This window comes from Haemorhous mexicanus, chromosome 19, assembly GCF_027477595.1.
Source record: "Haemorhous mexicanus isolate bHaeMex1 chromosome 19, bHaeMex1.pri, whole genome shotgun sequence".
Lineage (NCBI taxonomy): Eukaryota > Metazoa > Chordata > Aves > Passeriformes > Fringillidae > Haemorhous > Haemorhous mexicanus.
The window spans coordinates 11,825,661-11,846,819 of record NC_082359.1 but is presented as its reverse complement, the minus strand read 5'-3'; the positions used below and the strand labels follow the sequence as shown (position 1 = coordinate 11,846,819).

Below are 21,159 nucleotides of genomic sequence, written 5' to 3'. Positions count from 1 at the left end.
GCCGGGTGGCCCCGACTGTCCCCGTGGAGTCCCCGGCGCCGCCAACCGCTCCGCAGGGAGACGCCGCGTTACCCTTGGCAACCCCATTGGTTTAACCTCCTGCCAATCATCGCGCTCAAGCCTCTGATTGGCGCAAGCCGCCATAGCCCGCCCTCCCCCTGTCACACCGCGGTGGCTGCGGCTCCCGGGAACATGGTTTAAATGTGTGTTCGCTGGGCGCTGATTGGTCCGTGCCGAGGGCAGGCAGAGCTCTGATTGGCGGCCCGGCAGGGAATGCCCCTCCCACAGCCGAGCCGCGCCACGTGGGTGGGAGCGCGCGGCGGCGGGAGCGGGACCCTCCGGGCCGTGCGAGCCCGCGCAGCGGGGGGGGGCGCGGCGGTACCCGCGCCCCGACCGCTCTGCCGGTGCACCGGTACCTTCCGCCGCCAACGCTGCCTCCCTCCTGCACCTCTCCGCAGGGCACACGGCCCACGCCACGTCGCAGCGAGGATTTGGGGGATCCCTAATCCTGGCGGGATTGTAAAACTCTGCTCTGTGAAATTATTAGGCTGCATTAGGCAATGTTTAGCTTAGATCTCCCTGGCTGAAGTTTAAGTCTATTAGTTCCATCTTCCAAACTTGCCTGGAGAGCAGGTAATACTCCAGCATTGCACTAAAGCATCAAAGACCTTAGGTAACTCCCCATTCCAAAAGGAGGGCAGCTAAAATATTAAAAGCCAAATGACAGAGCCATCATTATCACTAGGAGAGCTGGAACTGCCTTCAGCATCGATTTCCTGGTCAGAAGCTTCCAACAGGACTAGCACATTCACTTTGAAACCAGGAAAGTACAATGGCAAAGAGTAACACAGCAATGGGTCAAAGCATGCATGGATCAGGGGATCTGGATGGATGCCATCGTGGAAGCCAGGAAATTGCCACACAGGACTTTGGTGCTCCATAATAAGCAGAACATTTACATTGAGCAACAGTGCATGACTCCTGTTTCTTATCTGTGCTACCCCTCCAGGAGCAAGGCCTGCCTGAGTGTGCTCAGGACCTGGGGTGGTGGCACTTGCTCTGGCCCAAGCGCTATCGCCACAGGGATGGCTTTCCACCCAAGGCTTATCTGTAGGCACAGCCTGCTGCTTGTCTCTGGGGCATTCCCACAGTGACATAAACAGCCAGTCAGTGATACAGCTGAAAACCATCCTTTCTCTTAACAGGAAAAAACCCTTCTCATCTTAAGCAAGAACTCAGGCCTCATCCTTTCCAAGCTGTCCCACAGCAGCTGGGGGCTCACAGGACAGGAATTCAGTGTGACTGCAGAGGAGTCTCAGAAGGCAGCACAGCATTCCAGGCCACCCCCTCCTCTTCCTGTGATAGCTCTGCATTCAGGCACTTTGGGAGAAGACAGAACAAACCCAGCTCTGCATGGGCACTGACATTTGTTACATCTGGGTCTTCGATCACCAGGCACATGAATTTTACAGATGCAACCGAAATGCACTGGGTATTTTCCTGTAAACTCAAAGCTGCAGCTAGCTGTCATCCTCTGGACATCATGTCCATGGACATCCATGTCCATGGTGTCTTCATCAAGGCAGGTACTCCAAGTTCTCTGCAAAAGCGCCAGAGCAGACACTGCTTTGATTTTTCCACCCCAGTTTGCACTGTACTTATCACAGAGCTGGGATGCAACTGGGAAAAATAAGATCTTCATAAATTACTGAGATTATTTCCTTCTTGCAGAAATAGGGAGCACTCTTCCTAATGTCTTGGGAAAGCTCTGGAAACGCCCTCAACTGTGGTTTTGCTCAGCTGTTGGGGGTTGTATATTTTAAGTAATTATTTTATATATGTATATTAAGCAAAGGAACTGAATTGGCATCGAAGCCGTGCGGGCCACCAGTAGAGGGCAAAGGAAGCCAAGGCATTCTCTTCCCCAGAGCAACAAAGAAAACAACGTCATCTCTAACTGGCCGCTGCTCCCGGCGCGCTGGGATCACACTGTGAATTAGCAAAACATCTTGGCTTCACCCCTCAGCTGGCTGCGGCCAAAAGCCAGAGATGAGGAGAAGTTCAAGTGCTAAAGGCTCCAGCCCAAAGGAGCGTGGCTGGAGCCGCCCGCCGCTGTGACTCGGGACACGCAGCAGCACATGGAGAGAGCGCTGCCGACTCCCGTAATCCAGAGGGAGCAGCGCGGCTCCCGCTAGAACCAGCGCTAAAACCCAGTGACCTAAATATTCTCTCCCATAGTGCCGCATGAGCAGCTCCCGAGAGCACCACGTTTTACTGCGGAAATGTGAAATTGTTTTGTGGGGGAAGGGAAGGAAGAGCGAGCGAGGCGTTGATTTGCTCAGAAAGGGAAGAAAATCTTCAAGGTAAATCTCTTCGGTCTAGATGAACACTTCATCCAGTTTTTAAAAAAATCTTATATTTGAATTCATAGTTTCATTTTCTGTCCAATATACCAAGGGGATGCTTGTTAAATATTCCCACCTGAGAGCAAGTTCTCACACAGCACCTGTCATATTTGCAATTTGCAAAATAAATGACAGCATTTACACAAATTTCTCGTTCACAAGATTAAATCCCTACAATTTGTGCTTCAGCCACTAGAAATCAAGTAAAAACAATCCCTGAGGGTAACTGCTGAGTATTACATTAAGCAACATCGTTTTATAAAGTCACAGAGTAAAATGCCATTAGGTGCTATCTGCATTTCAGAGATTATGAAATATGATTATATTCAGAATTGTATCTACCAATGATTAAAAAAAAAAAATCTCTGACTAGAAAGTGCAATGAGATCTGCGAATTACATGCCAAAATTCTATGGAAACAGAGTCCTGCAGACAAATGTGCCTGTGCTAATTCCACGCCAATGGAAAGCAGCATTTCCACCAGCGGGATTACTCACCTATTGCAGTCGAGGATGATCACAAATGCTGACAGGTGACTCCCTTTTCAACTCAAGACATCAAAACCCTCCCTTTCTTGTCACGATTGTACAGAGCTGCTGAGATTTAAAGTTTGGTTCAGCACATGTGAGCTGTATTTCATCATGCCTTCATCTGAAGTGTGCATAGGGCAATAACCAAGATAAAAGCTGCCATTTAAATTGTTCTTCTGGTCTCTGGCCTCGCTTCTGTCATCTTTTTCTCCATCTGAAGCATCACTGATTAATCTGAATTACTTAAATCAGTTTAATTAACATTGCTTTGTCTTTAAAAAGTTTAGCCTTAATCTGTCTAATCCTTTATTGGTTATATTAATCCCTGTTGAATTTGTCTAATTATAAAATAAGCAAACTTGCTCAGGATTGAATACTGAACATTTGAAGGTATTTCCTGATTGCTCGCACTTCATTTATGTCTGCCTCAATTCTGTGTGAAAGTTCTTACAAATTTTCATGTTTTTATACAACTGGGAAAGCATTTTATTGGAAGATTGTCTCTTTTAACAAGTCTTTTCAGTCTGGGGGCTTCCAGCTCTAAAAAAATGTCTCCAAATGTGAAACTAGCATGAGGGGTCTCCAGATTTTAACTCACTTTTTGCAGCAGCAAGTTTCACATTAGCACCTTGTACAATATTCGCAAGGGAACACTCATCTGCCAGCACCCCAGGGAGGGCAGCAGGATGTCCCCCCGCATTCTCCTGGGGGGGTTCTAGCGCAGGAACTCTGCAGAGCCGCGGTACCGTGAGGGGGCGGAGGTGGCGGAGTTCTCAGGGCGGGGTGGCACCGGCCGCACCGGGGTGCTCGGAGCCGCCAACCGCGGAGGGACTGGATGGGACCGGACCAGTGGGCCGTCTGAAGTGAGACGCATTCACCAGCGGGAGCACGGGCGGGGATGAGCTCAGATGACACCGTTTTCCCTCACTCCGAAGCCCCCGCGCCCAGTCCGGTCCCGCCGCTCCGAGGCCACTCCCGCCAACGCCACCTCAGGCGGGGGCGCGCGCGCGGCGCCTTCCCCCCCTCCGCCCCGTGATGCAGCGAGAAACGCGAGATCTCGCGAGAGTTCCGCCGCGCTGCCGAGTTCTCGCCGGCAGCCGCCATCTTGCGGGAGCCTAGGTCACGTGACCGCTCGCAGCCGTTCGCCTCCGCCTTCCCCTCCCCCCACCCTACCGGGAACCGGGCCCGGATCGCCAAGGCTCGACTGCGGCCGCCGCCATGGGGCGGGGCCCGCCCGCGGGGACGTCGCTTATTTGAAGGACGGTGGATACGCCGGGGTTTTTTCAGGGGGGGAGGGAACGAGGAACTTGCGGCCTTCCCGTTGCTGAGGGCAGGGAAAAAACCGAGCCGCGGCATGTCACGTGACGGGGGGGCGAGCGGGAACCGCGCGCCAGGGCCCGGTGGCGGCGGTGGGGGGGGGGGGGTGGGCGCGAGACGGCGGCGGCGGCCACGTGATCGGGAGCCCGCGGGCGGGGGGCGGGTCACGTGGTGCCGAGCGCGCGCCAGCGGCGGGCGGTGGCTGGCGGGGTCACGTGGGCGGGGAGCGCGCGCGGCGCGGCGGGGGGAGGGAGGCGCGGCCCGGGTCACGTGGTGCGGGCGGCCCCCGGCCCCCCCTCCCCTGTGAGGGGAGGGAGGGCAAAGATGGCGGCTGTGAGTTAGAAAGCGGCGGGCGGCGGGGCCGGCGGCGGAGACTTCCAGGAGCCCGCGGGAGGATCGAGTGCGACAGAGAGTAAGTCCCGCGCTGCTCTTTTGCCTGGCGTCGCGCCTGTTTGGCCGCCTCTGGCCTCTCCCCGTGTTGTGGGGCCGCCCCGGGGGTTTCTTCCCCTCAGCTCTTCACCGGGGCCCGCGGCGGCGGCGCGGGGGTGTCCGGGGAGGACCCGTTGTGCTGGGAGCGGCTCTGCGTCTCCCTCGGTCCTTCAGCCCGGAAAGGCTGTGCGGCCGCCCCCGCAGGGGTCCCGGTGGGCCGGGGGCGGCGCGGCGGGCGGGGTGGCCGTCGCCGCCACCTCGGCGGAGTCCCGGTTGTCCCGCGAACTTCGTGCCCGGGGGCGTGCGGGGGCGGGCGGTGGGGCCCCCCGGTTCTGGGGGAGCGCCTCTCTAACGGGGGCGGGCGCGGTGGTGGGTTTGGCCGCCCCCCCCGCCGCATCCCAGCGCGGGCAGAGCCCCCCGGGCCGGCCCGCGCCTTTGTGCGCTTTTTCCGCGGCCGGTGATTGTTGAGGTTCGAAATGGAGAAACGAGGCGGGGGGGATGGCGGTGTTTGATTTATGGTGCCGGAGCGGCTCCGAAAGCCGCCGTGAGACGGAGCCCTCCCGCCCCGGGCTCGCGGTGCTGTTGGAGGGATCTTTAAAGAGGTGAAGGTCTGGAAACAAAAAGTCGCGCATGGGACAGGATTACGCAGCCGATTCTGGCCCAACCCGGAAGTTTATGTCGGGAACACGTGTTGGTGGGAAGGTGGCGGGGCAGCAGCCGCCGACCCCCCGTATCTCCCGTCGCCTCCCCTGGGGGCTTCCCCGCCCTGCCGAGCCCGCTGGGGCCCCGCTGCTCCCGGGGAGCTGAACCGCGGCGACAGACACGGCCTCAAAGTCCAGGGACTCTTAACGAGCGTACCTCAAACAGAGGTTGCTAGGGTGAGTAATAGTTTAACGTAGAAATGCTCCTACAGTCTGATGGGGAAGAGGCCTTTTGGGTTTTTCTCCTGGTTTTTTTTTTAGGTTGTTTCTTTAGTATTACTAGCTGACTAGGTTCCACACTGCATTTGAGGGTATAAATCAGAAGTCTAGTACTTTCAGTTACTCATAGGCTGGTTCTACGTGTTTGATAGCTGTTAAAGATGAGGCAGATTTTGTAAATGCTTAAGAATAACCCCTGGAATTGATCTGTTAGGTAACTCCAGAGTGAGTAAAAAAAAAAATTGAGTGTGATCAAATGGCACAGTGTGAAGTTAGGAATTAACTCGGTGGTAGACTATTTGGCTTTAGACTACCAAGGTTGTGTCTGAATTAAAATTATTTAAAAACATACATTAATGTTTTGTAAGCTGCCCTCCCCCAAAATGAAAATCTCTAGTTGATGTTGTAAAGCAAGAATTGAAATTGTGTAACAGCGTGACATTTGAATTGGTATTCTGTATCTCCCTCGCAGCCATGAGATATTATATTTGTATGCAATCCTAATATTTAGAAATAAAATGTGGGCAGTTTGTCTTTTTGTCCAGACTACTCTGGTTTCAAAACTGGCTGAGAGCTACTCTAAAAGCTGTTGAAGCAGGTCATGGATATAGGTAATGGTGCTTTGAGGCACACCTGGAACTGCCTCTCAGGCTAAAACTAAGGATCCTGGTGCTCACGTGCTGCTCTTTTTCTTTGAGATTTTACTTCTTAAAAACTTTCACTCCTGGCCCAATTACCAGCTCCAGCCTTTTAGTCTGAAAGCAGATTTCGTGCCAAATTGTTGCTTTGTTAAGTATTTTAATATTTTCAGAACTTCTGTGTAACATGGCAGTTGTAAATTTTGTAGCCCAGACATTAAAAAGCATTGAGGCAGATTTGAAGCCCACATTACCCTGAAGTGTCCCTCGTGTCCTTGAAAGCTTTGAGGTTTGAGTGGTAACCAGCCCTAGAAAAGTGGGAATGATTTTTCCAGGATTGGAGTTAACTTATGGATTTTGTGAGAACACCTTTGTACGTGTGAATGCAAAATTAACTGCTAGTCTTGAGGTTAAGGCATGGAAGGATGAGTGAGTTCATTAATTAGGGTTTTGCTCTTTGATTGGAGGGTGGCTTGGAGAGGACCAGAAGGGGTTGGGTTGGTTGAGGTTTTTTTTTTTAACTGTTACCCAAGTTGCCTCCTGGAGACAAAAGCTGTGAAATGAGCAGAGCCCACGTGGCTCTCCAGAGAATCCTGTTGGGTGGGATGGGGCTCTTACACCTCTGCCCTGAGAGGCTGCAAAGGGAGATGTGAAATTTTCAGGTCAATAATAACTCATGGTTGAGACAGGCAGAGAATTTGCAGGGCAAAGCTGTCTTGTCTCTACAACTCCAGTTTTTGTGTGATGTTATGTTATAAATGGCTTCCAGTACAGCTCAGGTGACAGGTATTCCCCAAAAAGGCCGTGGGAAAACCTTTCCAGTGACAGAACAGAAGTTGCTGAATGCTGTTGTGTCCCAGGCAGGCATTAACACCCAGGCTGCAGCTGGGTGCACCACAGAGCCCAGGTGTCTGAAGGGCTTGGGAATAGCAGTGCCTGCTTGGTTGTGATGTTTGGTTTGGACCAGTTTATGATACTGTAATTGATTATGGTTTTTAAATAAGCACTTCAGGCATGCAGTGTTACAGTGTGTAACTCACAGACCTGAAAATCAAAAGGCTTTTCATTGTTTGGGATTCTACCATTATGTTTCTCAGGGGAAACAGAGCAGGTTGCTTGACATGTGTTTTAGAATCTTTTTTTTTTTTCTTTTTTTGTTTTGTTTCTTTGTACCAAAGCTAAAATGGAAGGAGAGAGAGCCAGGTTGGCATGGATACATGACATGATATTAAACATGGCATTCTAGTTTTGTATCTTTAAATCAGGAATTATTTACATAATGTGCAGTGATCACAAAACTGCCTCTTTATCAAAGTTTTAAGCTATGTTCTTCACCAGGAGAGCACCTTACAGAAATGTTTGTGTTTTAGTAGCCCTTCTTGAAATAGCAGCAGTTTGTTTTTTCTTTATACAAAGAAAGTAATTAAGATATTACTACTTTTGAAATTTTATAAATACATTTTTTTAGTTTCATTTAATAGGCTGATTCTTGCTCAGTGACATTGGACTACCTCACTAAACATAGAACAATCTTATCTGCAAGATTCTACATGCTCAAAACAGTTCTTTTGAGTGATGAAATCCTCAGGGAACAGCTTGTAATATTCACAACTTTTTAATAAGTATTTTCTTTCGGAGATTTTGAAGATGTGGCAAACAGGTCCTTATATAGTATTGCCAAGGCTGTGCTGCAGAGCTTGATAAAGTCACTTTCACTTGTGTTAGCTGAGGAGCCTCCTACCTTGCAAGATTATGGAGCTGGTTCAGCCTGATAATGTTTTAAGCTTAACCAGCATGTGCTACAGAAAATGAAATGTTATCACAATGCAGCTCCTCCTGTATATTTTTTCTTCCTCGTTTACTTTCCTTGATAAATTTAAAATGAGGAGGGTGGGCAGCATTGGTGCTTGGAAGTTGCACAAAGGCTAAAATTGGTGCTAAGTATTCAGTGACTTCTAATGTAAAAAATCTAGAAGTTCAGAATTCCTTTTGTTCCAAACAATGCAGCTTTGTTCCTACTGTACAGAAACAAAATAAGTGAAACTAGTCAAACTTTCATTGTCCAAACTGACAGACAAACAATTGCTGCTGTTTTACTGAGCTTTTCCCTGGGTTGTGAGCAACCATGAATTTTGAAGACTTAAAATTTGGGGTGTCAGGAGAGGGGTGCAGCTGGGGGATTTCTTACATGAAAACAGCCTCGCTAGAAAGAGATGCTTCTAAACAGGAGATATTTACTCTGAAATTGTAGGAATTGCTTTGCTAGTTTCTATCACCAGTCATTTACTGAAGACTTTGAAATGAGCAACTAAAGCATTACTGCTCTGAATTGTTTTTTTTTTCTGAACTCTGAAACTTTTAAGGTCTCGGCCATCATGTTTTTAAAGGTTAAACATGTTCAGGTCAGTGGCATCGTGGAAATGTTAAACTGGGCTTGAAACAGCCTGAATGGGTTGTGACACCATTGCAGGGTGGCTGGGGAAGATGTGCTTTTGTGGTGTTGCTGTGGGTTTTTCTTCTAGCTTTGGTTTTGCTTTGAGTCTCAACTTCATAGAAAGGCCTTTCATTCCTATATTGTGAGAGCAGGCTGAGAGTTCTCGACTCTTTCCGTTTTCTCTTAGCTCTGTTAAGTGAAAAGCCCCAGGCTTCTGCCTTTTTGTGCCTCTATTTAGTCCGGTCCCTTAGCTCTCAACCAAGTTTTAGTCATACCTTTGTTTAGCAGTGGGGTGATCACAACTCCATACAACTAAAGGATGACTTCACTGATGGTTTTTCCTCTGTACATTTAGACATTTTAGTTTATTTGTCCTTTGAGCAGAGTTGTTACCCTGTGTGGAAGGGTGCTCATTCCTCTTTCCCAAATGGATACTGTGAAGTTACGATTTTTAAGTGTTTTGGAGCTGTTTGGATGGGGTCACCTGTGTGAATTCCCCTTCTGTAGAGAAATTCATCTTCAGTAGCTGCTCTCAAGTGCTGAACACTAAAAGTACTGACAAGCAAAAATTTCATCTGCAGGCTTAACCCTTCCTCCCCTCACGTGTTAGTAAACAATGCTGCAAGCTTCTAAACTTGCATGTGATGGTCACTGTTAAGATTTTAGTCTGATGAAAATTAAATATTTATCCTGCCTGATTAATGTATATATAGTCCCCTTTTTTGAGAGAGGAAGCACAATCTTTCTGGAATGAAGGGTGAAACTAAAAGTCAGGTCTTACCACTTTTGTTGACCCATTTGGGATTCTGGGAGATGAGCTAGTGGGTGGTGATATCCTTTAGTGGTGCTGCCCTATCAATTAAGTGTGCTAGATGACTTAATAATTCTTAATATTTTCTGTATGTCATAGCAACAAACAAGGCCCTTCTGCCAATTTATTTACTCACCTCAAGTACCTTTAAGAAAAAGGAGTCTGGTTGTGACAAGCAAGTGGTGTTTGTTGAGGCTGTGTGTAGTCAGTAGCAGTCCCACCAATTGTTTGTTGCTTTGATATTGTTTGGAGCGTCTTTGTGTTAAAATGTGTCTTCCCCTTGTCCCTGTATCTGGGACTTGTGGTGCCACCATCTCACTATGAATCCACAACTAAAAGGGTTCTCCCTGCTATTGCACAGACTAAAACTGGGAAGAGTAAGAACTAAGTGCCTGAGGCTTAGCTTATTACAAGAATTACCTGTTCTGCTAAAAGTGCTGAGGAAGATGTGTCACCAGCCAGCTGGATGTGGCTCAGCTGTGCATGTAGAAGGGATAAGCAAGGGAATGCTGTTCTGGAGTCTTGTGAATGAACATCTAAAATGCCAACAAATAATTTTGTCCTCTTACCTATTTAGAGTAGGTGTTTGGCTTCATTGGGTTTCAATGTTTTATTCCCAGTGAGTGTTAAGGGCTGTGGAGGGTGAGGGAAATTAAGATCTGCTTGAGGTGTATTTTAGACTGTACAAGCAACAGCTCAAGTTCTGTGAGATAATTTAATTTTTTTCTTAATACTGAGGCAGATGGGTTTCCTTCTTAAGCAAGTGAAATGTGTTATCTCCTCTCTTCATCTTTAAATATGGAGTATTTGGCTTTTTAATAAGTTTTTATGCTGTCTAGAATAGCTTTTTGAAATTAGTTTTGCTTGTCCTACACATAAAGGAGTCTGTGACCTGATGTTAGTGTCCTATTTAATAAGCAGTTACATACTATAATAGTGGCACATTTGTTCTCTCCACTATGCAAAACAAAATTTCTCCAGTGAATGAATGTAACCTAATGTAAGGGCAAGCAAGAAATTAAAGCTTTCCTTATAAGCTCTTTATCACTAACTTGTTACAAGATAAAGTAAATGAGTTTTAATTGTGCTTCCCTCGTGCAGTTGCTTCACTGACAAAGATGGATCATTAGCATAACATGGTTTCACCATTTCTGCTCTTGGTATTTCTTGTAATGCTTGAAAATGTAGTGCCTCAAAGACTAGAAAATAGAAAAGGTCTCTTAAGTTTATGGGTATGATAGCATTTTGTGTAGAAAACTATTTAATTTCCCCTGCTTTTAAATGTGGTGAGTATGTTGAAAAGCCTACAAATAAACTAAAGAACCAGAGCATATCTAAAAAGTGACTGTGTGTACAAGAGACTGCACTTAAGTGCAGGAAATGGAGTTGTGTGGGGGCAAAAAATAAATCAGAATCAAATGTATTTGTATTTACAGTTTCTTTTTTTTTTTTTTTCCCCAGAGATGGTGGAGCCAGGACAAGATCTGTTGCTTGCTGCTTTGAGTGAGAGTGGAATCAGTCCAAATGATCTCTTTGATATTGACTCTCCAGATGTGGTTCTTGCAAATCCAGCACCAACTCCAGCTGTTCAGCAGGTTAAAACAAGAACACAGGGATTTGTTAGAGCTTGGGTTTGTTGTGATGAAGGGGTTAAAGGGTGTGCATGGCAAGTGGTTGAAGCATGTGGAGTTTTCTTAAGTTTCTTGCTTCATAGTGCTGAGATTGGAAAATGGCTTGTGAATTAATTTTAAACTTCCATACAAAACAACAATGTCAAACACTTGAGGTCAGTACGGACAGAAATATGCTGGACATGACATGGGGACATAATGTCAGGTATCCATGGAGAGCTCTCATGTCATTGGGGTCTAGCTACTCTGCAATAAAATGCATAAAAAGTGTAATGAAATACCATGTTGAAGCTCCATGATGGCCTTCACTCTGCCAGTGTAGCCACTTCAGGCACAGACTGGGAACAAAAGCCTTAAGGTTTTATTCCTACTGCCTTGTTTGCTTCCTTCCCTCTGCAGTCGGTACCGCTCAGCGCGTTGGAGCTGGGCCTGGACACTGAGGCTGCAGCTGCCGTGAAACAAGAACCAGAGACTGTCTCCACTCCAGCCTTATTAAATGTTCGGGTAAGAACTGAGCTGCTGCTCCAGGGTTTGGGTGGGGAGGGGGCTTCACTTGGGCTGGGCACCAGGTGCCCGCAAAGCTGCTTTGTCACTCCTCCACCTCAGTTGCACAAAGGCTAAAAAGCCATGGTGAAAGGCTCACGGGTTGAGATAAGGACAGAGAGATCAGCAATTTGTCATGGGCAAGCCAGACTCAACTCAAGGAAATTAATTCGTTGCCAGTTAACAATGGAGGAGGAAAATGAGATGTAAGAACAAATCTAAAAATACCTTCTCCCCACTCCTTCCTTTGTCCTGGGCTCAACTTTACTCCTGGCATCCATGGTCCTCCAGGGGCTGCAGGGGAGTCCCTGCTCCAGCACCTGGGGTACCTTCTCCCCTTCCTTCACTGACCTTCGTGTCTGCAGGTTTTTCTCACATACTCTCAGTCCTCTGTCCCAGCTGCTAATGGTAGAAGTTTTTGGCTGTTGTTAAACAAATACTGTCTCACAGGCACTGCCAGTGACACTGACTGGCCAAGCCTTGGCCAGCAGTGGGTTGGACTGGCTTTATCACATATGGGGAAGACTGTAGTGATCGTATCTTGTCCTGGGTGATGAATTTTATTTTTCTTTACCATAATATCTAAAAAAAAAACCTTCTGAAATATGTGCAATGTATTGAGAGAATTTTTCTGGCACCTTCAGCATCTTATTTGAAGACATTTCTTAATACAAGTGTCTTCTGAAAGCTGGTGTATCCTGTGTGCTCAATGAAGTCTAATAAAATTTGCTCTTTCTTTTTGACTGTTTTCTGAAAATTTCCTCGCTTCTTTGTTGCCAGCAACCACCATCCACCACAACCTTTGTGCTGAATCAAATAAATCAGCTTCCAACTCTGGGGACGACAATAGTGGTGACAAAAACGACGCCTGTGACGACCTCGAGGCAGACGATCACTGTAGCAAAGATCATCCAGACCAGCACAACCACTCGGCCCTCGGTGGCAGCACCAGCAGTTCGCAATGCCTTGACCACTGCACCTTCCAAGGACCAGATTCAGCTGAAAGATCTGCTCAAGAACAATAGTCTTAATGAACTCATGAAATTGAAGCCACCTCCTAATATTGCCCAACCAGTAGCAACAGCAGCAAGTGAGTTTGCTCCCTTTGTAATTACAGTATTTTTTTAAATAGTGAAGTAACAAAGAGCTTTGCATGTTGTGGATTTTAATTGATTGGTACAATATCCTGGTAAAATGAAGTGGTTCAGGAAACCTGATAAATTTCATTCTTAGTGTAGTAGTGTTAGAATTTGGGGTGAAGAAGTATGAAATAATAACAGAGTTAAAAAATTAAACTCTTGATTTACGGCATGGGACAAGGAAAATGGCAGATTGCAGCTGGAAAATTGGTAAAAGTATTTTGTGAACGTTACTGAAGTCTGTTAGCTATGTTACTGGAGTCTTCACCAGTTCCTGTTCTAGCGTGTTCTTGGAATTACAAACTAGGACTATTTTCTATTTAGCGTCTTCCAAACTAGATTTGTAGCACGTAAGGTGTCTGTGTGAATTGTCTCCTACAAAGAGAAAATCTTTCCCTTTTGTTTCATTGAAGGCACAGATCTATTGTTTAAGAAATTAAGTCCTAAAACTTGCTGTTTATTTTCATGTTACTTCTGAAATGCTGCAGTAAGTTAAATGCCACAAGTCCTTTGTTATCACATTCCAAATCTTCATTTTGTGATTCCTTCCATATTTCCTTGTATGTTATTTCTAACATGTGGTCAACTTGAATAAGGAAAAAGCTACATCTGTGTGTAACTAACTCTTTCAAGTTGTTCTGATTTTAGCATGTTAAGATCAGACTAGTTAGCTGGAAAATATCTTCAGTTTTTTCTGAAAGATACACAGGCATTTTCTGGATTTCTGTTATTTTCATTGTCTCTGAAACAAGCTTTGCTGATTTTATAGGTGTGGTTGGCATAACCTATTTTTCTGTATGCAGAGAGAGTGCAGTGCAGGAGCTGTCTGTTAGAACTGAAACAAAAAGCAGAATGTCCCTCCTTGTGTCGTTGCTTTCTCTTAGGGAGTGGTTGCCAAAACCCAAGTTGGGACATGAACTGAAGTTGGGGCAGGGAGTAAAGGAAGTGAGGAAGAGGAGGGGAGAAAGTAGAAGGGGATAAGTCAGTCTTATTAAACCAAGTGAAAACTCAGAGAAGCAAAGAATAGGTGACACCAGCACACAGTAACTGTTAGAGTGGCACAGCTGCAGGAAACAGTGCAATCTGTAGCTTCTGTATAAAGTGAAAAGAAGACCTGCAACTTCTAGAACTGCATTCTTATTTGTGTTCCTGTGTCTCTGGATCTTTCCTTCTGTTTATTTAAAAAAATGACAAATAATTGTAGAAAAGAGAAGCTCTTGAAAGGAAAATGGTCTTTTCATATAATTCAGGCAGCAGGAGATCTAGATGGGAAAATATTAAGAAGTTAAATTATGTGATGCCTTTGAGGAAAACATTTATTTGTGCAAGTGCCCTAATTGTTTTTAGGGGCAATTATGCTAAGTTTATTACATGCATTGATATGATGGAAGCTTGACAGCTGCTTTCAATATTTTGCATCCATCCTTATGCAAATTACTTTAGTTGTGTACTGAGCCCTATTCCTAGTTCTTTGCAATTGTGGCTGAAGACAGATTAGGTTAATAAATGGTCTTCTTAAAGGATCCTGTAACAAATTTGTTCTTGAAGCATCATTGTGCTCCTGGATACTTTATACTTCTCTTTCAGCTCATTCATAGAGCAGCATGTTAATCTGAGTTGATGTTTGGAGGGAATTCTGTAAACCACACCTTTTCTTTTGCAGCTGACCTAAGCAATGGTGCAGTGAAGAAGGAGGCTTCCACAAAAGAGGTAGCAAGAATATGGATAAATGACATTAAAATGAGAAGTTTTTCACCAACTGTGGTGAGTGGCACAAATGATTCATTTGCCAAACCATTGTGTTGCTGGCCATAAACAGTTGTGGCCAGTTCCAGGAGTTACTCATACTTGTCTTGTGTGTGGTGGAACTGTCAAGTGCATCTGTTTGTTCAAAAGGTCATTTGCTCCACAAGATGAAACTTGGTTAGATGAGTGAAGTTAACAGCTGTGCTGAGCTTAGATAGTAAATGACAATTTCAAGAAATTACTGTCCTTAGCAGAAGCTGGTGTGGGCCAAGAAGGGTGTGCCTCTGATTAAAGGTGATAAGCATAGCATTTCCTTTGGGTTTAAAATATTTTCTTTTAAAATTACTAGCAGTGAGGAAACTGAAAGACTTCCCCTTAGCATGGCTGTGCTTCTGGACAGTTAAATTGAAGATGTAAATTGAATATCATTCAATTTTCTAAATGTAATAAAATTACCTTCTGATGCTGTAAACATTTGACTTTTGGCATCTTCACTGATATCTAGACTCAGGCTGATGTTTGGGAAGACCTGTGCTCCTCAGTGACTGCCGTACAGAAGGGGTTTTTCAGATCACTTCTTTTGTATTAAACATTAGTAGTTGGGGAAGATGTTTGGTTTTTCATCCATTGAGTGCTTTACAAATATTGTTATATTTACATTGGCCAGGGTCACAGTAAATGGGTAACTGTCAGGTTTCAGAGAATACTGGACAGAACTGACTATTTAACTGTAAAGTTGTGAAATGGTGTCTTGAATGTGGAACTGCAGGAGACTCCAGGGGAGTACTTGAACATTAGGGTTGTCATGTTTTCAAGGCAATTTCCTTTAAGTCATAGTCTGGTTTTAATATGCAGTAAGAAAAATTTCTTTTTAATTCTGCTTATGTGAGTTAGGAGTGTTTGATCTCCTTGCAAAGAAGAGGACGTTCCCTGACTTGGTGTCTTTAGAGGGTTGTTCAGAATGTAAGAAATCTACATTTGTGTGTAGTTTCCCAGCGATTCACTGGTTTGTTCCCTACATGTGTTAAAACATTGAAGTGCAAGTTTGTCCTCATTTCCTTTCTCATGTTAATTTCCAGGAGATGGAATATTAACAATGTGCTGTTTGACTAACACAAATATTTCTCAATTCTAGAAAGTGCCAGCAGTAAAAGAAGAGGAGGAACCCGAGGAAGAAGATGAAGAAGAAATGGGCCATGCAGAGACCTATGCTGAATATATGCCAATAAAATGTATGACCTGATCTTCAGTTACATCAAAAGGCTGAATGTTTTGAGAGTTCATTTATTTACTCTTGTGTAATTGCTCACACAGAAAATAGATACTGTCTGAAGTTAACAGGACTGAATGCCTTGTGGGTTTTCCTAGGAAGTTTATCTTCTGTAATGCTTAGATTTGGAAGATAAGTGGATTTTTAAAGAGGAGTTCCTCAGTATCATTGAGCAGTATTTGTTTTACAGATATGACTGATGAACTAAAATCAGGCCTGTTTTTTTACCTCTGTTAAGATGCCTTGTGCCTCAGCACAGGAAATTTTGTTAAGGGATTCAGTGCTCACTGCTACACTTAGGAATCTAGTTTGAGTCTTTTGGTGTGAAATCACCCTAAGTGCATTCTTCCTGCATTGTTCCTGGCTGACTACTTAGAACTGGCTCTTGCTTGGTTTTGAGTGAATCTTTTACTGCTGTTTATTGCCATCTCCTCTTTTTTCTCTTTTCTTTGTTGTACCCATTTGACAACAAGCTGTTACCTTCTTTGCTAAATTCAGTGACCTGCTGTAAAAGCAAGGCTTTTTGCAGGGAGTTTGTAGCTAAATGGTTAATTTTTATTGTTACTGATGAGATCTGTCAGCAATTAAACCATGTCTGTTCTAAATCTTTTCTCCTTTCATTCTGCTTAAAAATGGCACTATATAAATAGTGAGAAGAATGTTGCTTTTGTGATTCTGGCATCCTGAGGCTGCTTCTGGCCTTTTTGGGAAAACAAGGTTCAGACTGGTTTTTCTCAAACAAGTCAAGTACACAAATACTTTATTTTCTGTAAAGTGAATTTTATCTAATCACATAAAAATTGTGGGAAGGTGGTGAGAAGAGAAAGTTATGATTGCAGTTATAAATTCAGATTAATGTGTTCCTTCATATGCAATGCAGTTTAAACACTTGACAGATTGTTGCAATGAACCATACTCATTGTTGAGTTCAGCCTTTGCAATCACAATTGTAAGTTGTTTGGGTAAATATATTAACTTGTGCTGCAGCAACAGAACTCTGTATTTTGTTTTCATCTTCTGCCTTCCTTCCCCTTCTTTCTCCACCAGTAAAAATTGGTCTACGTCATCCTGACCCAGTAGTGGAAACCAGCTCCTTATCCAGTGTGACTCCTCCTGATGTGTGGTACCAGACATCAATATCAGAGGAAACAATTGACAGTGGCTGGTTGTCAGCTTTGCAGCTGGAAGCAATCACTTATGCAGCCCAGGTATGCCAGACATCAGCACAGCTTAAAAGCTAACAGAGAATTTAAGAAGAAAAACTAAAATCTGACAAGTGCAGCTATGTCAGTTTTACAAGGAGATAAAATAATAAGAGCTTAAAGGTTTGAGTTGCATTAGAAGATGGCAGGTGAGCTTCAGCTCAGATAAATGTGAGGCAATACACCCAGGAAAATTTCCTCTAAACCACTTCCATGATGGTGATCTTTTAACTGTCTTAGAACATGTTAGTCATTTTTATCTCTCTGAAGTAATTTAATGGCTGCAGCAGCAGGCTGAGAAAGCCAGCCCTCTTTGACATCCTTGGGAAGGAATAGAGATCAGCAGTGGGTGTTATTTTGCTGCTGGGTTAAACTTCAGTGTGCTCAGCCCAGATGTGTGTGCAGTGCACTGTGTTCTGGGTTAGGAGGCAGTGGAGTTAGAGGGCAACTAAAATGGTCACAGGAGGGAAAAGTTACCTCATGGAAAGGGACTGACACAGCTGGGACACCTGGGGCTGGAGGGGAAAGAAAGGAAGGGGAATGAAATCAGGGTTAAGATCATCAAGAAGTCAGTGATATCACACAAAAGCAAAGCAGAACTTGGTGACCCTGACAGGAGATGGGTTTAAAATGGATAGATGCAGAATACTGCGTTCCACAGGCTGTGGATGTCTGGATCTTGCTGCTACAAAAGGCTGTACAGGAGCCTATCAGTGGGTTAGAAAAAGGCACAAAATATAGGACAGATGTTCAGAGCAGAGCTGAGGGAAGAAAGGGGTGAATGGATCACACAATGCAGTTAGGGGTGCTGTGCTCTCCCTAAATAAAACTCCCTCTTCCTGCTTCCAGGAGTTTGCTTGGACCACTGGTCTCCTCCAATAGGATGTTTCTTATGTTTGCTCTTTTCTGACAATCCCCTGTGATGTGTTCTGGAGAATGGGTACAAGTTTTTTGTTCTTTCTCCTACAGCAACATGAAACATTCCTGCCCAATGGAGACAGAGCTGGATTCTTGATAGGTGATGGTGCTGGTGTAGGAAAAGGAAGGACCATAGCTGGAATAATCTATGAAAATTACTTGTTAGGCAGAAAAAGAGCAGTCTGGTAAGTGTGTCAGGATTTGTTAGAGCAGACACTCCAGTGACTCTATGACTTAAATTCGGGGTCATCTGTCTTCTGACAAATGTTCTAGCAACTGGCTGCCTTTTGACCTGCTGTAACTTACAGAATGTGCTTTGTTTCATGTCTTCAGGTTTAGCGTGTCAAATGATCTGAAATACGATGCTGAGAGAGATTTGAGAGATATTGGAGCAAAAAACATATTGGTGCATTCATTAAACAAGGTGTGGAAACTTTTTACTATGTACAGTTGAGGCAAACCTTTAGGTACGCTTGTGTGACAAGTTGTGCATGTTGACTGTTTTAAGAGAGAGAATGTACTAATTTCAATAAATTTGCTGTCTGGGTCTTGTTTGACAGGCCTAAATCTTACAAAGAGCCACACAGAGCTTTAAGTTAATCATGTAAATAGGCCCCTTGTAGGATTAAGTCTTAGCATGTGTGCTTTTTTAAAAAAAAAACTACACTTCAAGCCACTACTGACACTACTAGTAGAATATTTTCTAGAAGTTGAAATATTCTTTACATCTTTAAAGCTTTGTAGCATTTGAATTTTTCACTTTCTATCTCTCAGTGCACATTTTATATATAATGCTTTTTCTGTGTAATACTTGAATAATGGACCTGCTCAGTGATTTATTAAAGCAGCAGTGGTGTGTGCAGTTATTTTTGGAGACACTGCCTCTGCTCTGGATTAGCTGCTTGAATTGTAAAGTGTGATTACTGGTTGAATTCACTGAACTTAAAAGTTTTGTTTAAGTTGGTATTTTTGCTTTGTGAATTCTTAATTTCCAAAATAAGGCTTTAGAAATCCTCATTTATGGTAGCAGCTGTAAATACACTTGAGCTATTGACTCTTAAAGGGATACATTGAAACTAAAATCTCAATTGTATTTAAACTAAGGAAACCATGTAGCCAAATAATGTGGCTGCTAAGCTTTTGAAACCTCAGATTTAGTCTTCCTTAAGTCTATGTTAAAGGCCTTGTTTAACCCCTTAACCACATTGCCATCAGCTGTGCCCTGATCATGGTGTGGGGCTATGGGTGGCTCCAAGTGTTCACATCTTTCAGTTTGAGACCACCAGCATCCCTTAATCATCTGGTAGGTGGGATTGAGAAGGGTCTCTCTTGATTAATTTCTCTAATTTCTGTTTTTTGCAGTTCAAGTATGGGAAGATTTCTTCCAAACACAATGGAAGTGTGAAGAAAGGTGTCATCTTTGCTACCTATTCTTCTCTTATTGGGGAAAGTCAGTCTGGTGGTAAATACAAAACCAGATTAAAGCAGCTTCTTCACTGGTGTGGTGAAGATTTCGATGGAGTTGTATCCTTTTTCTGGAATTCATTTGATTATAATGAAATAGCTATTTAAACTCGTATCTTTAAAGATTTTTAGGTATTCTTTATTTGTAATGGCAATCAGTTGTGTGCATGCTCTGACATTACACTTGCAGTTTTACAAACTTTGTGCCAAACATATTACCATCAGCTTGTTGCCACACAACTCTGGTACAAGAGTGAAGTTTGGGTTTTTTCTATATCAAACCTATAAAATTGAACAATTGTCCTTAAGAACCATAATTTTACATTTATATTTTTATGGATTTATTTATATATATATATATATATATTTGGAGTATCACCAGCATTTTCAAGAACTCCAGTGTGGCAATTTACTATCTAAATATTTTTTCCAAGGTTTTTAGTTAAAATGACCAGTGTCTGGGGTTTACAATTTCCACCTGCCCCCTATTGTAAGTAGTAGATTTTCTTGCCTTCTGTTCCAGCTCCTCATTCTGTACATTAGTGGGACAAAGCTTTTCCTTAATTATGGTTCAGATTGTATTTGATGAGTGTCATAAAGCAAAGAATCTGTGTCCTGTTGGTTCATCAAAACCCACAAAAACAGGTCTGGCTGTATTGGAACTTCAAAATAAACTTCCAAAAGCCAGGGTTGTTTATGCCAGTGCCACAGGTATGTACTGCTGGGTTTGTATTAAATGTTTCTGGATGGTTTTGCTGTCACTGGTACAGATCTATGTTTCTCTTTTTAGGTGCATCTGAGCCAAGAAACATGGCATATATGAACCGTCTTGGAATATGGGGTGAAGGAACTCCATTTAGGGAATTCAGTGATTTTATTCAGGCTGTTGAAAGAAGGTAAAGTTTCAAAGACCTACAGCAGAATGCACAGGGTTGTGGCTGACTGTACTCCCAGTTCTTGTCTTCATTCTGTAGTCCTTTACAAGCATGTCCTGTCACACTAAGAACTCTGGCTTCTAAATCTAGCAGAAATGTTATTTACCGTAAGTGGTGAAAAATATTTCCTTTGTTCACAGAAAATTTTGAGAGCTTTAAAAGCTTTCTGGGAAAAGAGGCCTCTCGAAAATGTGGGTGTTAGGAAAGCAAAATAGTTTGCTGCTCCCCATGAAAACACCCTGTATTGTAGTGAGTATGCTCAGTGTAGTTAATGGCTCCCTATTTGTAGAAGGCCTATAATGTTTATGCATTCATCTTAGGCAATTTAACAGGAGGAAATCTTGTGCTTATTGGCATAAGAACCCAGTTCAGGGAAATTCTTTGTGCTATTACAAGGTACTTGGTGTTTCAGAACATACTAATAATACTGAATGCGAGAGGTCAGGAGAAAAGGCTGCTGCCGCATTCTGTGGCGGGTGAGCATCTTGCTTTGCCTACTCAAAAAGAATTTTGAACACTTCAGAATGCCACAATAGGGTTTAGGATACATCTTGTTTACCATCTACATGATGTGTGGTTTTCCTGGACTCTGCAAGTGTAGCTTCTCTTCATTACTGAGTGCATATCAAATAAGCAATAATGGAATTGGAGCCCCAAGCCTGTGAGTAGCAGTCAGCTGTTTTGCAGGTGACTTCTGTGCTCTCAAGGTGTGTTGCTGTTGAAGAGAACTGAGGTTACTTAGTAATTAAATTATTTTCATATCAGCATAAATCTGAATAACCTAAAATGTTTGTATTATTTAAAATCATTAGCAGTTTATAAAATGA

General features: G+C 43.9%; 1 protein-coding gene across 1 annotated transcript in view; it reads left to right on the top strand.

Moving 5' to 3' along the window:
* Positions 1-4,508: 4,508 nt before the first annotated feature.
* Positions 4,509-21,159, top strand: part of SBNO1 (strawberry notch homolog 1) — a 31,223-nt gene continuing 14,572 nt past the window's right edge. Inside the window, exons 1-12 of the mRNA XM_059863820.1 lie at positions 4,509-4,664; positions 10,946-11,079; positions 11,515-11,619; positions 12,439-12,748; positions 14,461-14,561; positions 15,679-15,775; positions 16,861-17,021; positions 17,985-18,118; positions 18,267-18,357; positions 19,296-19,457; positions 19,973-20,108; positions 20,188-20,293. Coding sequence (XP_059719803.1) covers positions 10,948-11,079; positions 11,515-11,619; positions 12,439-12,748; positions 14,461-14,561; positions 15,679-15,775; positions 16,861-17,021; positions 17,985-18,118; positions 18,267-18,357; positions 19,296-19,457; positions 19,973-20,108; positions 20,188-20,293 — 1,535 coding nt within the window. The 5' untranslated portion in view covers positions 4,509-4,664; positions 10,946-10,947. The remainder of the gene's footprint in view (positions 4,665-10,945; positions 11,080-11,514; positions 11,620-12,438; positions 12,749-14,460; positions 14,562-15,678; positions 15,776-16,860; positions 17,022-17,984; positions 18,119-18,266; positions 18,358-19,295; positions 19,458-19,972; positions 20,109-20,187; positions 20,294-21,159) is intronic.